This window comes from Phaethon lepturus, unplaced genomic scaffold, assembly GCF_000687285.1.
Source record: "Phaethon lepturus isolate BGI_N335 unplaced genomic scaffold, ASM68728v1 scaffold4543, whole genome shotgun sequence".
NCBI classification, from domain to species: Eukaryota; Metazoa; Chordata; class Aves; order Phaethontiformes; family Phaethontidae; genus Phaethon; species Phaethon lepturus.
Window position 1 is genome coordinate 6,167 of NW_010531067.1, and position 12,619 is coordinate 18,785.

A 12,619-nucleotide genomic window follows, 5' to 3' on the forward strand; every position below is an offset into this window, starting at 1 on the left:
CGGGTGCCCCGCCCCCGCGCGGCCCCGCCGCGGCCCCCGCCACTCCTCCACCGGCTCCCCCGGTTTGCGCTGAGCGTGACGTCGTAGGGTACGGAACACCCTCCCGGCTGTGCCCGCTCCCGGCTTCTTGTGCACCTCCGCACGGCAGGGCGCGGGGAGCGGAAAAGTCCTCGGCTGAGGATAAGCGCTACGTAGCAACAGCCAAAACGTCGCTGTGTTACCGACATTACTAAACCCAAAAGACAGCGCTACGCCGGCTACTGGGAGGAAAATTAACTCTGTCCCAGCCGAAACCAGGACAATGGCACTTGAATCTATTAGACAGCTTCCTTCTCATGACAGTATTCTTACTGGTTTCTGTATCTGTGTTGTGACTCCTGTATATACTGTATCTTTCCACTGTTTCACTCAAGGTTTTGCAGTAGGCTCTTCATAGAGGCTGCTCAGAATAGTTTCTTGCAGCCATAACCTTTATAAAAATAAGAAGGAAGCTTTTTTTGTTTTCTTTACTGAATAGTGTTAAAGGAGGAATGCTTTGGAGTCTGCGCATGCCAAATTTCACTTACAAGTACCTGAGCTGCCTTTCGATTCCCTTTTACCTGCTGTTACCTCTTAAATTTTTTGTGACCTTCAATGGCTTGCAGGAAGTGACATTAGTGGGAAGCTGAAGACTATTTCCTGGTGAGTGAGGGCACATCTTATCTTTGCAGCGCATTCAGGACATCCGGCGACTTCCCCTTCGCTACTGGCTCCTGGTCCTCACCATCATGTTCTTCTACAACGGAGTCTTCCCCTTTGTGGCAGACGCCAGGTATTGCTCTGTGGCTGTAGAGCCAGTGCCTGATACAAGCCTATCAGAGCCTTGAAAGCCCTTGATTTTTAGCTGAATTGGAAATATGGGGGTAATACGCTTATTCCTTCCACTCATGAAACACAGAGAAACATGTCTTTAACCCCTAGTTAATGATGAGAGGATTCTTTGACCTTCCTTTCCCTTCAAAGATGAGGGAGGCTTCTGAAGGAAAGCAAAAATAACTTAAAGGGAAATGATTCATCCAGTATTTAAAGCTTGGAACATTGCCAAAGGAGGGTCAGAAGGATTTGGGAGATGGGGAAGAAATACTTTATTTAAAAAATAGCCCATAGACATTTCACCTTTGTGATAGTCCAACAAAGTGGCTATCTTTTGAGCTGGGTGGGGTGTTAGCTTCAGGGGCCTGGGGCAATTCTGTCCTGCAGTTCCTGCATGTTGTCTGCTGCATTTGGAAGAAAGCTGAGCTTGCATCAGACTGGATTTGTAGGTGAGGAAGCCTCTGCATCCCAGCACAAGGCTTGCAGACTTCCTTTTTTATGCCTTCATTTGTTTAAAATAAAGCAGCAACCTGCCTGACTAAATTGGGGCTCCTGCTTCCGTCCAGTGGCTCTGCCACAGACTTGTCATTTTGCTGCTTTTTTCCTGTTTGTGGATGTTGCTGCTTCTGTCATCAGTATGAACTTTTATATTAGCAAAGGCCTGCAGTAAAAAAAATAACATTATTATGGTAGTATTTCCTTAGTGATGTGTCGTAAGCCACTGTGAAATCAGGAGTGAAGAACTGTCATGAACATTGTCATAACAAATGTACAAGTGACCTCTTATTAGTAAAATAAAGACGTTCAAGATGGAAAGGATCATCAAGGCCTTGATGACATGGGCTATCAGTTGCCCTCTCATTTTAACCAAAAACAGTGTCTGTTGATCACACAGAATCCTCATTTCTGCAGTTCTGCCTTCCTGCAAAATTTTTTTTTTGCTCCCTGTAGAGCAAAGGTTCAGGCACCAAGAGTTATGTTCTACACGTCTTTTCTGGCAAAAAATGCTATGCTGCTTCCAGTCAGAAAAATAATGGTCTCAGGACCACTGCTCTCTGGTGAATTCTGCTGCAGTAAATCTTCAGGGAACAGTGTCTTGTTTCATACTTTGCTGACAGCACCGGCTATAAAAGCTCATTATTACTAATGTTAAGTATCCCTGCAAGGAGCTAAACCATGTTTAAGTAGCTACACGATCTGTAAACAAACTAGTCTTTCTAAGCTGTCATGACCATATGACTGTAAATTCTGTGAAAAATTTGAGTAAGTTTTAATGCGTGTCCCTAACAAAGGTGAAGGGCTGACTTCCGACAGTGAAAACAAAACTTGGTTTGTAGGTTTTCTGCTTTAACCAGAAGTCTCCTTAAAGATGCCAAGGGGGAATTCCTACTACTTCTAAAACACAGGTGTTCAATTTAAATGCTGATCTTTGCTGCTGGATTATTTTAAAATGTTTTTCGTGCCCCTTGGCATTCTCACCCTTGGTCTGATAATGGCTTCTGCCTCTTCAAAGAGAATGTAAAAAATCCATCCATATGTTTTGGACAGATGAAGGCAAATTGCTGCTTCTGAGCTCTGCTGATGTAATTGAACATATGCCCAACTTTAACCTGCAGTTTTACTCTGCACTTGCAGAAGCATCTTGAAAGTGGCTATTTAAGCTACCAGCTTTTCTGTGGTGTGTGCCAATTAAAAAGAAAATAGAACAACAAAGGCTTGGCACTACAAACCAGGTGGACTCAAACTTGTTTACAAGTCTTTTCATTAAAACCCTTCCTGTCCATATGTTTGTGCTCAGACTTACTTTCTGTCAAAATAACCAGATCAAGAATATTAATTATGTAATTTCTCCCCCCCCTTTATTTTTAGCAAGTTTATTCAGGATAAATATTCTGGTTACAGTCAGCAGGCAGCCGCATACATTGCTGGGGCAGTGTACGACAGCTCCCTTGTTCTCTCCGCAGCAGCTGGCATATTAATTGTGAGTACCCAAAACCAGAAGTGCTTCCAGATAACTTTTTCCTAATTTTTTTGAAATGTCCTTGTTACAACCCCCTCAACCAGAATTCGGCCTGTTGTTGCTGAACAAGCGGTCCTTTAATTCCCTGCAGACTGCAAGATGCACTTTAGTCTGAATTAAATTACAAGAACTAACGTTAACCCATTTTTCCCTCTGTCCCTTACATGTGCTGTAGTAGCATCAAACCATGGTAAATGGCTGTATGTTTTGAGAAGTCTGAGATGGGAACAGAAAGGATCAGGATAAACTTTGCAAGTAGATGGGGAAAGGACAACCTGCGTGTAATCAGCTCCTGTTTTGTCAAAGTCTTCCTTTCCTTATTTCCATAATCATCAGGGCGTAATGAATGGTGTGGTTTTCCACCTCCTTTATTAAAGCCTGCCATTTCACATGAATACTGGACACATGATTCTCTGACAAGTGTTTCAGTCTTGGTTCAGGCATATGCAAGAGGAACTAGTCATAGCTAGTCTGCTACAATATCAACGAGTAGGAAATGACCTGTTACTGCCACTCATGCCAGCCCCCTTGGCGCAGCTGCGGGTCTGTGGGAAGCAAAGATCCCTTGTAAGGGGCCTTCTGTTGTTTCCTTTACCAGGACTACGTTGGACTGAGAGGTGTCTTTGCTGTTGGCTGTGCTGCGTTGACTCTGCCGGTCTTCGCTCTCCTGGCATTTACGTTTGTTCCTCCGTTAGTCTCCACCATCTGGTTGGGGATTACTTACTCCTTTGCTGCTGTAAGTTCACAACACCCGCTGCTTTGTGGTTGTGCTTCTTCTGTGTCCTGGATGGCACGTTTCACTGCTCCTGTGTCCCGGTGAGCAGGTTTAGCAGCCACAGTTTAAAGTCACTGGCTCCCCAGTCCAAAGTCTTCCGACTTCGGTTACTAGCAAATAACCCCGAAGAATCAATATGGAGCAAAACGCAAAGCAGAGTAAAGGGACCATTTGATAGAGTGTGCAGCATGAATCTGTCTGTGCTTTTCTTAGTGCTTTTTTACCTCAAATGTAACACCTGAATCTCCTTTGAGTCTAACGCCCCTTCAGAAATCTGGAGCCAGGTTATTCCTGTTGCTATAGCGTGCATTGTCTGTGCTGTCCCAGGCTGCTTGGAAAGGATGGGGAACTGTCTTGAACCAGCCAATAGGCCGGGAGAGATAAATACCAGATTTTTTGAAGAGAAAGTATAAATGTTTATTTAGTGGGAATAATTCCTTTTTCATCCAATGACCGTCTAACACCTCTAAACAAGGCTTTGAGTTAATTCCTCTCATTACTCCTACCAGGCTAGTATGTGGCCATCCATACCTCTTGTGGTCCCCCAGGCAACTTTAGGGACCGCTATGGGGCTTGCAACTTCTGCGCAGATGATTGGAGTTGGCCTTTCAAATCTGATTGTTGGACATATTCTAGGAACAAGGTCCAGGTGAGAATGCTTTTTCTTTTTTTTCAAGCAGAGACATCAACAGTGCTTTAGTAGAGTGGTTTGAAAAGAAAGCAGTGTCTCTGCAAACAGTGATGCTGCCAGAAAGTAGAGAGATGCCTTAAGTATCTTCAAGTGACTAGTTGTCCTATCTTGTTTTGGCTTTTTCTAGCGAATTAAAGATCCCCCTGTGGCGCTGGCAACAGATGATGGTCTTTATGTTGGCAAACACTGTTGCATGCATTGTTGCGTCCATTAGCCTCAATGTTGTGGACAAGAAACAGGTAAGTGTGATAAAAGGTGAAGAATAGCCTTGCATCACTGAGTTGCTTTTATCAATATAATAGCTGCTGGGTGTGTATATAAGTAATTCCCCTGACATAAAAATGGGACTGCATAAAAAGAGAACTATCTGCTAAAATATGGATGCAGTGCATAGTAGTCTTACCTTGTATCAAGCTAGCGGTGCCTGTATTTTTTTGCAGGAAGGTGAGGGGAAGGGCGAGGACACAGCTGTAGCTACAGGAAGAACAGTATCATTTCAGTCACTAAGGGCTTCTTTGGATTTCCAGGGTGGGACACTGAACAGAACAAGAAAGGGAGCACCTGTGGAGCAGGAGGACAGAGACCCTGCAGATGCAGCACCACTCCTGGATGATGGAACAGGAAACGAAGGCTCTGCCAGCTGAACCTCTGCAGTGTGAGAGCAATGAGGGCTGACAGACACAGCACTGATCACTTCTGTTTGAAGCGGATTTTTAGCCTGTGTACTTTAAACGTCTTTAAAGGGAATCTTGAAGGGAATTGTCTACAGAAAGGGAACATTTCCACTTTCTTATGCCTGGCACACAAATGAAAGGTGTCTGCTTGTATGGGTCGTAGGCATTCTCCAACATACAGAAACCTGCATGGGGCACTTTAAGAACTACATGACAGTAAGTGAAACTAATCCAGCTGAAGCTTGTTCATAAGCCATTAGATAGCTGCTTTTCACTCTTGCATCAAAACTGCCGGCATCGGGTGTGCCTACCTGGTCCACCACTGTTTCTCCATCACAAGAATCCTGCACACCACCACTTGCTAACTCACATACCTTGGTAGCCTGCTGTTTCAGCTCTTGCTCTGGGTTAGCATGCATCTTTCACAAACTACAGCATCCATGCAAGTGACACCATCATTATTCCTTAAGCAGGAGACTGAATTAATCAAATTGATTACCTTTTGCAGACAAGCCTAGCTTAATTGCTTATTACCTTACTGGAAATGCTTCTGTAAGCCATGCCTATTCATTTGCCTTCAAAACCATAAAAGGTTTTGATCTGAAATTCTGTCCTTTAAACCAGGGTGCTCTTACTCATGAATGCTAGAGGCTGATTTTGCTCACCCAGCTGCCCTTTTCGCTATGCAAAATGCTCACAAACACACAGTTTACAAAAGCACAAAGGGTGCTTTAAGAATGAAGCAAATTTTAGCATAGCCAAGTACAAGGAATGGTGAAGTGAAATGACTTATGTAAATTATTACAAATTGTTAAGAGAAAGAGCAGCTCTGCTCAAGTTGCATTTAATATAAACACTATTAGATTGAAAGCAGTTTAGGCACTGACAGCATCCAGTAAGTCACATTTTAAGTAGTTGTCACGGAAGACAAATCCACCTGTCAAAGCGAAGTTTTCTTAAACCGATTTACTGAAGAGAATGTGTTCAGAGTGACATCTAAGTTTCAAGTTACACTGTGAATTCAGTTCACACCACAGACAAAAGATTTCCCTGTTGGGAGTGTGATGCAGCAGAAATTTGGGGGTGGGATGAGAATTCACAGAACTGCAAAACCACAGACTCCTTGAGTTTGGTGGCAACCTGCTGAGATCATCTAGTCCAACAGCCCCTGCTCAAACAGGGTCAGCCAGAGCAGGTTGTCCAGCACTGCGTCCGGTCAAAGTTTGAGCATCTCCACAGATGGAGACTCCACAACCTCTTTGGGCAGCCTGTCCCAGTGTTTGACCGCCCTCCCAGTAAAAGAGTGCTTCCTTGTGTTCAGGTGGAATTTTGTGTGGCTTAATTTGTGCCCATGGCCTCTTGTCCAGAGAAGAGTCTGGCTCCCTCGTCCTTCCTCTCTCCCAGGAGGTGCTTAAACACACTGGTAAGATCTCCCTGAGCCATCTCTTCCCCAGGCTGAACAGCCCCAGCTCTCTCAGCCTCTCTTCCTGTGAAAGATGCTCCGAGTCCATTTACCACCTTTCTGGCCCGTCACTGCACTCCCTCCTCAGCACTCCAGTCACATCTCTGCCATGCTAGGGAGCCCAGAAGTGGACTCAGTACTCTGTGTGAGGCCTTGCCAGTGATTTCACTCAGCTGGTAAATCAGACTCCTGTCAGACTGGTGCTTTAAGTACATCCCTCAGACTCGAGTCACTACACTTCTCTTCAGTGCTGAAATCCTGCAGTTGCATTTTTTCTTAGTGGAAAAATCCCATGGTGAATTTCCAGATGTGATGAAAAACCACATGCAGCAGTACTATATACTGGTCATGCTGGAGGCTCATATACTTTCTTCTGTACATGTTCAACAGAGCTGATTTTTTGTGTCAATACTACCAACACCTGGCTTAAAAGCAGTGACTTCAGCCTGGCTGGCAGAAAGTCATCAGCGGTTCCAGTTTATATACTATACAATGCTGCAGCTGAACTCGGTGGGGTTGGTCCTGTAACAAGTGCTGGGATACCCACTGAAAGTCCTGTTCTTGGTTCTTCACGGAAAAAAGTCGAAAGCCAGCCATTCCTGTTTGCCATCCCATAATATACTTCCAAATTACCAGAAAAGAAACTTTACTCTTCTGTTTTGATGAGTTGTGACATACTTCCCTTAAAATCTGCCACCGGTTAACAAGGCTTACGACACAGGACTGGAAGTCTCCCTCCCTGCTCCACTCGGTTTCACTGTAAAGCATTCCTCTGCATTCCCTACATTTGCCGCCTCAGAGGAGAACTACTGATGGCTACAGAAGTTTTTTAGATACCATCGTACTGCACTTGCTTTTAAAAGCCTTTTCATATAACCTGAAAATACGGGGAGATTCTAGCAACCTTGCAGTTTGTTGCACAAAGACCATCTTTGGGTTGGGAGAATTCTACTAAAGCCTCTTACAGGCAAAGAGTTGCTCTTAAAAGACTGCTCACGTCTTTCAGCTCAGCTTAATAAAGCTTGAAGCTGATGTAACAACAGTAAGGAGGCAGCGAATGAGCCTTCCTGCAACAGGACACATCAGCAGCTTCCTGTTACTCCTGTTAAACTGCTTTTTTCATTACTCCACTTATGACAGGAAAGGCACCCTCACTTTGTTCATCTTCCAGATTCTTGCTTGACACCTGCTGTTGAGATGCCATAGCTCACTTCGGAGAAACTTCTCACTAAACAAGCAAGCCCCAAGAATGTACTTTAGATATTCCAAGTCTGATTAACCTCTATAAATCCTTCAAAACACCACAGTAGTGCTACTTAAAACGCTGACACAGGACATTAATCTCCTCATTAAGAGTGCAAAGTGGGCTGTTTTATCAATGGTTACGCGGTGATGTAACAGAAGGACAATATCAGACAGTGCTTGCTTAAAAGGTATTGCACAGAAGCCAGCAGCCTTACTAGGGGAAAGCACACACTGATCTGGGTTAATCAGGTTCACAAGGATCAGGAGGGATGACACGTTGCAGCTGGACTGCTCATTAGAACAGCGTTGTCTTCTACCAGACAGGCATAGCGACATATTTAGGAACTAAGCAGCAGCTATCCTTAGAATTGTACACATGACTTACGAAAGCAAGCAAGTCATCCTTTGACCACTTTCCAAGCTACGCTTATTATAATAGATATCATCATTTTCCTTCCAAGACTGAAACAGTAACCTGGATAATATTCTATCCCAAGTGGTTAAGCTACAAGCCTTCAATCTAGGGGCAAAGCAATGAGGTAATGTATAGAGTTGCAAAAGACTATACTGTAGTCTAGTAGTTGGCAGCAGTTCAAAGGAAGGACAGTCCTTTGTTGCTAGTATCAAGGATATTCGCAAGTTCTCACAGATCCTACCCAAAGCATTGTGCACGCTTGAGAGAGGAGTTCTGAACCGTAAATGGCAAAACTCTCAGTGCAAAATAGAGAGTCACTGTAGAAATAAGTGCTGGCTGAGAGGCTCTGTGGGGCATCACAGCCTGCAAATTAAGGGATGAATGCAGCAGATTTAGAACACCCTGGCTGAGAGGCCACCATGTCCAACTCACCCGAACTGGAGTTTCTGTAGCTGTAGTTCCCTCCATGCTGTCAGCCAAGACAGTCTGGCACATGAGGAGAGTTTTATGCAGTCACCACAAGTGTAAAGTGGGAGTTTGACTTCTCCACATAAAGAGCATCCCCTGCTTAGGGGGAATTACCACACTATTCTACAAATAGACAAATATTCAAATATTTTAAATATTTAAGTCTATTTACAGTATTGCTGAAGAGCATAACAGCATCCCTGCGTTGTACAGAACACCAAGAAGTGCTTGTGTCATGAGCAACCTTGAGCAAGATGTCAATCTCCAAAGCATACTCCCCACTACAGAAAGCCTGAAAAGATTTGTGGAATTTTTCCAAATTTCAGATAACAAAATTCACCAGTATCTATGTTGAACTACATTCCTGATTAATTTATAAAAGCAGACATCTACAGCACACAATGAAGTAACAAAATACAGAAGTTTATTGACAATTGCATGATTTATCATTTGATTTCCAATCCCCTTCTGTTCTGAAGAAACATTCTTATCAATCTTACTTGATGAGTTGAAAACATGGTTTAGATTCTAAAGAAAAAAGTACAAGAATATGAACACAGTTTAACTAATTTAAGGCCTAGCTGGAAGTTGCTGTTTAAAAGACAGGCACTGTAGCCAATGCACATCAGGTACTCAAAGATGCCAAGTCTAAGCTCAGTATTACAGACAGCATCAATTACACCAGACCCTTCAATGCAGAAAGCAGCCTCTGGTTGACTTTTCCACATGGTAGCCTCTTAAAACCCTGTCAAGTAGTAGAACAGGGAATGAAACAGATAGATGCATCCGGGACTCAGCCAGAGGCTAGACAACACAGACTCAAGAACAGCTGCTAGGAAATACATGTTTGGAAGTAATATAAATAGATTCCAGGGTTGCAGTGAGAATCACTGTCTTGTTTTCCTAGGGGACCAAATAACAGGGAGCTCCAAACCCATCTGAAAGGTACAAAGGCATTGAAATCCCTACTTTCCATGGCTATTTCTACCCTTAGCACTGTCCCAGATATTTCACTTTCACTATTTGAAAAGGCAACTAAGTCTTCATGCAGTCATCCACCACTTCTGACATCAACTGAATGGAGCAGTCTAGTAAGCACTACAATCGGAGTGTTTTAGCACCTGGCCCAGAGATGGTCCCCTCTACACAGTAGCAGTTCCCAGGGAGCCTGGGCTAGAACAGCAGTGGATATACACAGATAAGGCCATTTGTTCTTTGGTGTACCTGAACAACTCCTGTTTTGATATGTCAAATTTAAAAAGTCGCTATTAAACACATTGAACAGTAAGCACCTAATGTTAACATTCATATATCAAAGCTCTGGATATGATCAGAAAGTCAATTCAGAGAACAAATGATGGGAGCTACCCTCCTCAACAAATGTTTGTGCAAAACGTGCACATCTTCCAAACATGATTTAAGATAGCCAGCACAACCCAAAGGTTTGTATTGCTGAAGTCTTTGTTTCTCCAACTAGGATAGTCTATAGCATGTCCCAAAACAACTACAGCTGTGGTTTGGGGAGAATCCATGTAGTTTCTCCCAACCTTACCAACAAAAATCTGAGGCAGTCAAAGGCAAACGTAAGGCTGACCAAAGACAAGAGACTTCACTAACAGAGTCAGCACAGACAAATAAAAAAATGCACTGTGGTGAAGACAGTAGAACAGTCCTGGCTTCTGCAGGGTACAAAGTAAAAACCTTTGCACAAGCTAAGGCATTTCTGTACAGTCAAAACTAGCTGGCTGAACACCTCAGTATATGCTCCACAGTAATGGTATTCTTCAAGTTGCTTCTATTCAGAGAGTACCATAAAGCTATTGTTTGCACCCACATCTTTACTAGAAAATATGCAGGCACTCAACCAGGATACTTTCAACAAAAGTCTTCTAGAAGCACCTACATGAAACAGGATGTTGGACTGATGTTATCACTTGTCAAGAGCTAGTCATAGTAATCGGCAGATTACTGAAGGCATTAGAAAGGCCTCAATACTCTGGGGAGAGGAAAACCACAACATCTAACGTATGATGGTTTATGAGTATAAAAGAAACTTTCAGCATGTTTTGTCCTTGTTTCAGCAATCATGTGCTGCAAAGCAAGAAAGGAGAAAGAGAACCAAAGACTGAAGACAACACCACAGTAGCTCTACTTGTTCCAGTGGAATGTACTTACATTAAAGTGACTGCAAGTCAACTCACACTGTGAAGCTGCATCCGATTGCCTAGAGGAAAGCATAGCTTACCTGCTGGGCTTCAGAATCTTTCAGGTGTGGCCTCCAGGTCCCTATCCATTCACAATGTTTTACGTGTTGACTGTATGGATGAGCCTGACTCCAGAGGAGCGTCCTGAGCCACTAGCTAGCTAAGAACCTAACAGTCTGATGAAGTCACCACAAAGTAGCACTGATCTGTTACAAAGTTACATTAATGTCCCCCTTGGCCACCCACCCAGGCAGTCCAATACTCACATCTTCCACAGGGCACCCTTTCCCTCCCCAGCCCTCCCTCCCCAAATCATCAGGTTATCCTTCCTACACACTTTAGCATAACCATTATCCATCTGCCTAAGAATCTGTCCACAAACAATAGTCTGTAAACTGACCTCGCAACCACAGACAAGAGTTTCTGTGCAGACTCAGTTAGTGAAAGCGAACGGATGACCCTAATAGAATGCAATACTGGATTTCCCCCCCGGTGGATTGAGAACTTTGTTGTGTGAGCGTGGCCTTGGCCCTAATCGGGGCTCGTGATTGTCTATCTTGGGTTCTGGCTCCTTGCATTGTTCCTCTTTGCCCAGATCTTTTTTCTCGCCTCCATCTTCCAGCTGTGGTTTGATATTTTCTGTAGCTGAATAAAAAGAATAAGGATTAGGTCAACTTGCTATTCTGTATTGCACAAAGTGCCTTATCTTCTGTAGGCTGCTTTATTTCCCATGTCTCCCATCCACAGCACACTAAAGTTTCCCTATACCTGTTAATTTTTCCTGAAGGAAACAGGTGCTGAGGAAGAATTTTGCTTTTCACAACAATTCTTCTCTTCCTTCATCAACCTTTCTAACAAGGATATATAGCCTAAGCAATATACCTTCAGAATTATTTTGGCAGTTTCAGGCAATTAAGAGAGAGCAATGAAACCTTTCATACTGAGCTTGAAAGCAGTGTTCTCATCATTCTTTAACAATAGTTAGCTGAGCAATAACACATTTTGTCAGTCAGCTGTTATTTACAACTTCAGAAGGCCAAGATTACACACTTGAAGGAGAAGGCAAAGGAGGAAGAAGCAATCTGATAGGATGTTTTTCTATATATACATATATATGTATATATATTTATATATATACATATTCCATATACCTCTCTTTATACACACATGGTACCAAGCAAAGTATACACACACATAGTATCAAGACTTATGCCTGTGCTATTCTCCTCAACAAGAGGAAGAGGACCATTTCCCTAAGTGACTAAATTTCTGAAGGAAAACTTCTCAGTTATATTATCCTAAACACCAGCCTTAGTCTTATGTTTTTAAGAGGATGCATAAGAAACTATTCCTCAGAGCTTATCTTCTCAAAGAGAACAGAGAAAGGAATTTCTCTTGCTGACCTTCTAGCTTCTTTGGTGTTTCATCTTCTTTCAAGACAATATGATCCTGCAAAAAAACCCAAAAAACTATCTTAGTATATTATTATTCTCAAATAGTAACACTGTCACAAAATCCTTCAGAAGTTTCTTCGTTTCAGATCTAAATTTATACATTTATCATGGTAAAAGCTAACACCTGCAGACACTGTGTGCAGCCCTTGCACTGCTACATAATCCCAAAAACATTGGTAGAAGGTAGCTCCGATGTTATGACAAGGTGCATCTCAAGACAATTCACTGAAACACAGATGAAGACCATTAGTTCATCAGGGGCTTAAAAATTTGTCTATGATAAACAATTCAGTCCAGAAGTCTGGAATTACCATTCTTGTCAAGCACCTGCTACAGAATCACAGAATCATTAAGGTTGG

General features: G+C 43.0%; 1 protein-coding gene across 1 annotated transcript in view; it reads left to right on the forward strand.

The window, feature by feature from the left end:
• LOC104618747 (major facilitator superfamily domain-containing protein 1-like) overlaps positions 1 to 4,982 on the forward strand; it is a 10,951-nt gene extending 5,969 nt beyond the window's left edge. The window contains exons 7-12 of the mRNA XM_010284424.1: positions 711 to 811; positions 2,722 to 2,833; positions 3,471 to 3,608; positions 4,157 to 4,296; positions 4,466 to 4,577; positions 4,866 to 4,982. Of these exons, the coding sequence (XP_010282726.1) occupies positions 711 to 811; positions 2,722 to 2,833; positions 3,471 to 3,608; positions 4,157 to 4,296; positions 4,466 to 4,577; positions 4,866 to 4,982 (720 nt within the window). The remainder of the gene's footprint in view (positions 1 to 710; positions 812 to 2,721; positions 2,834 to 3,470; positions 3,609 to 4,156; positions 4,297 to 4,465; positions 4,578 to 4,865) is intronic.
• Positions 4,983 to 12,619: the final 7,637 nt, after the last annotated feature.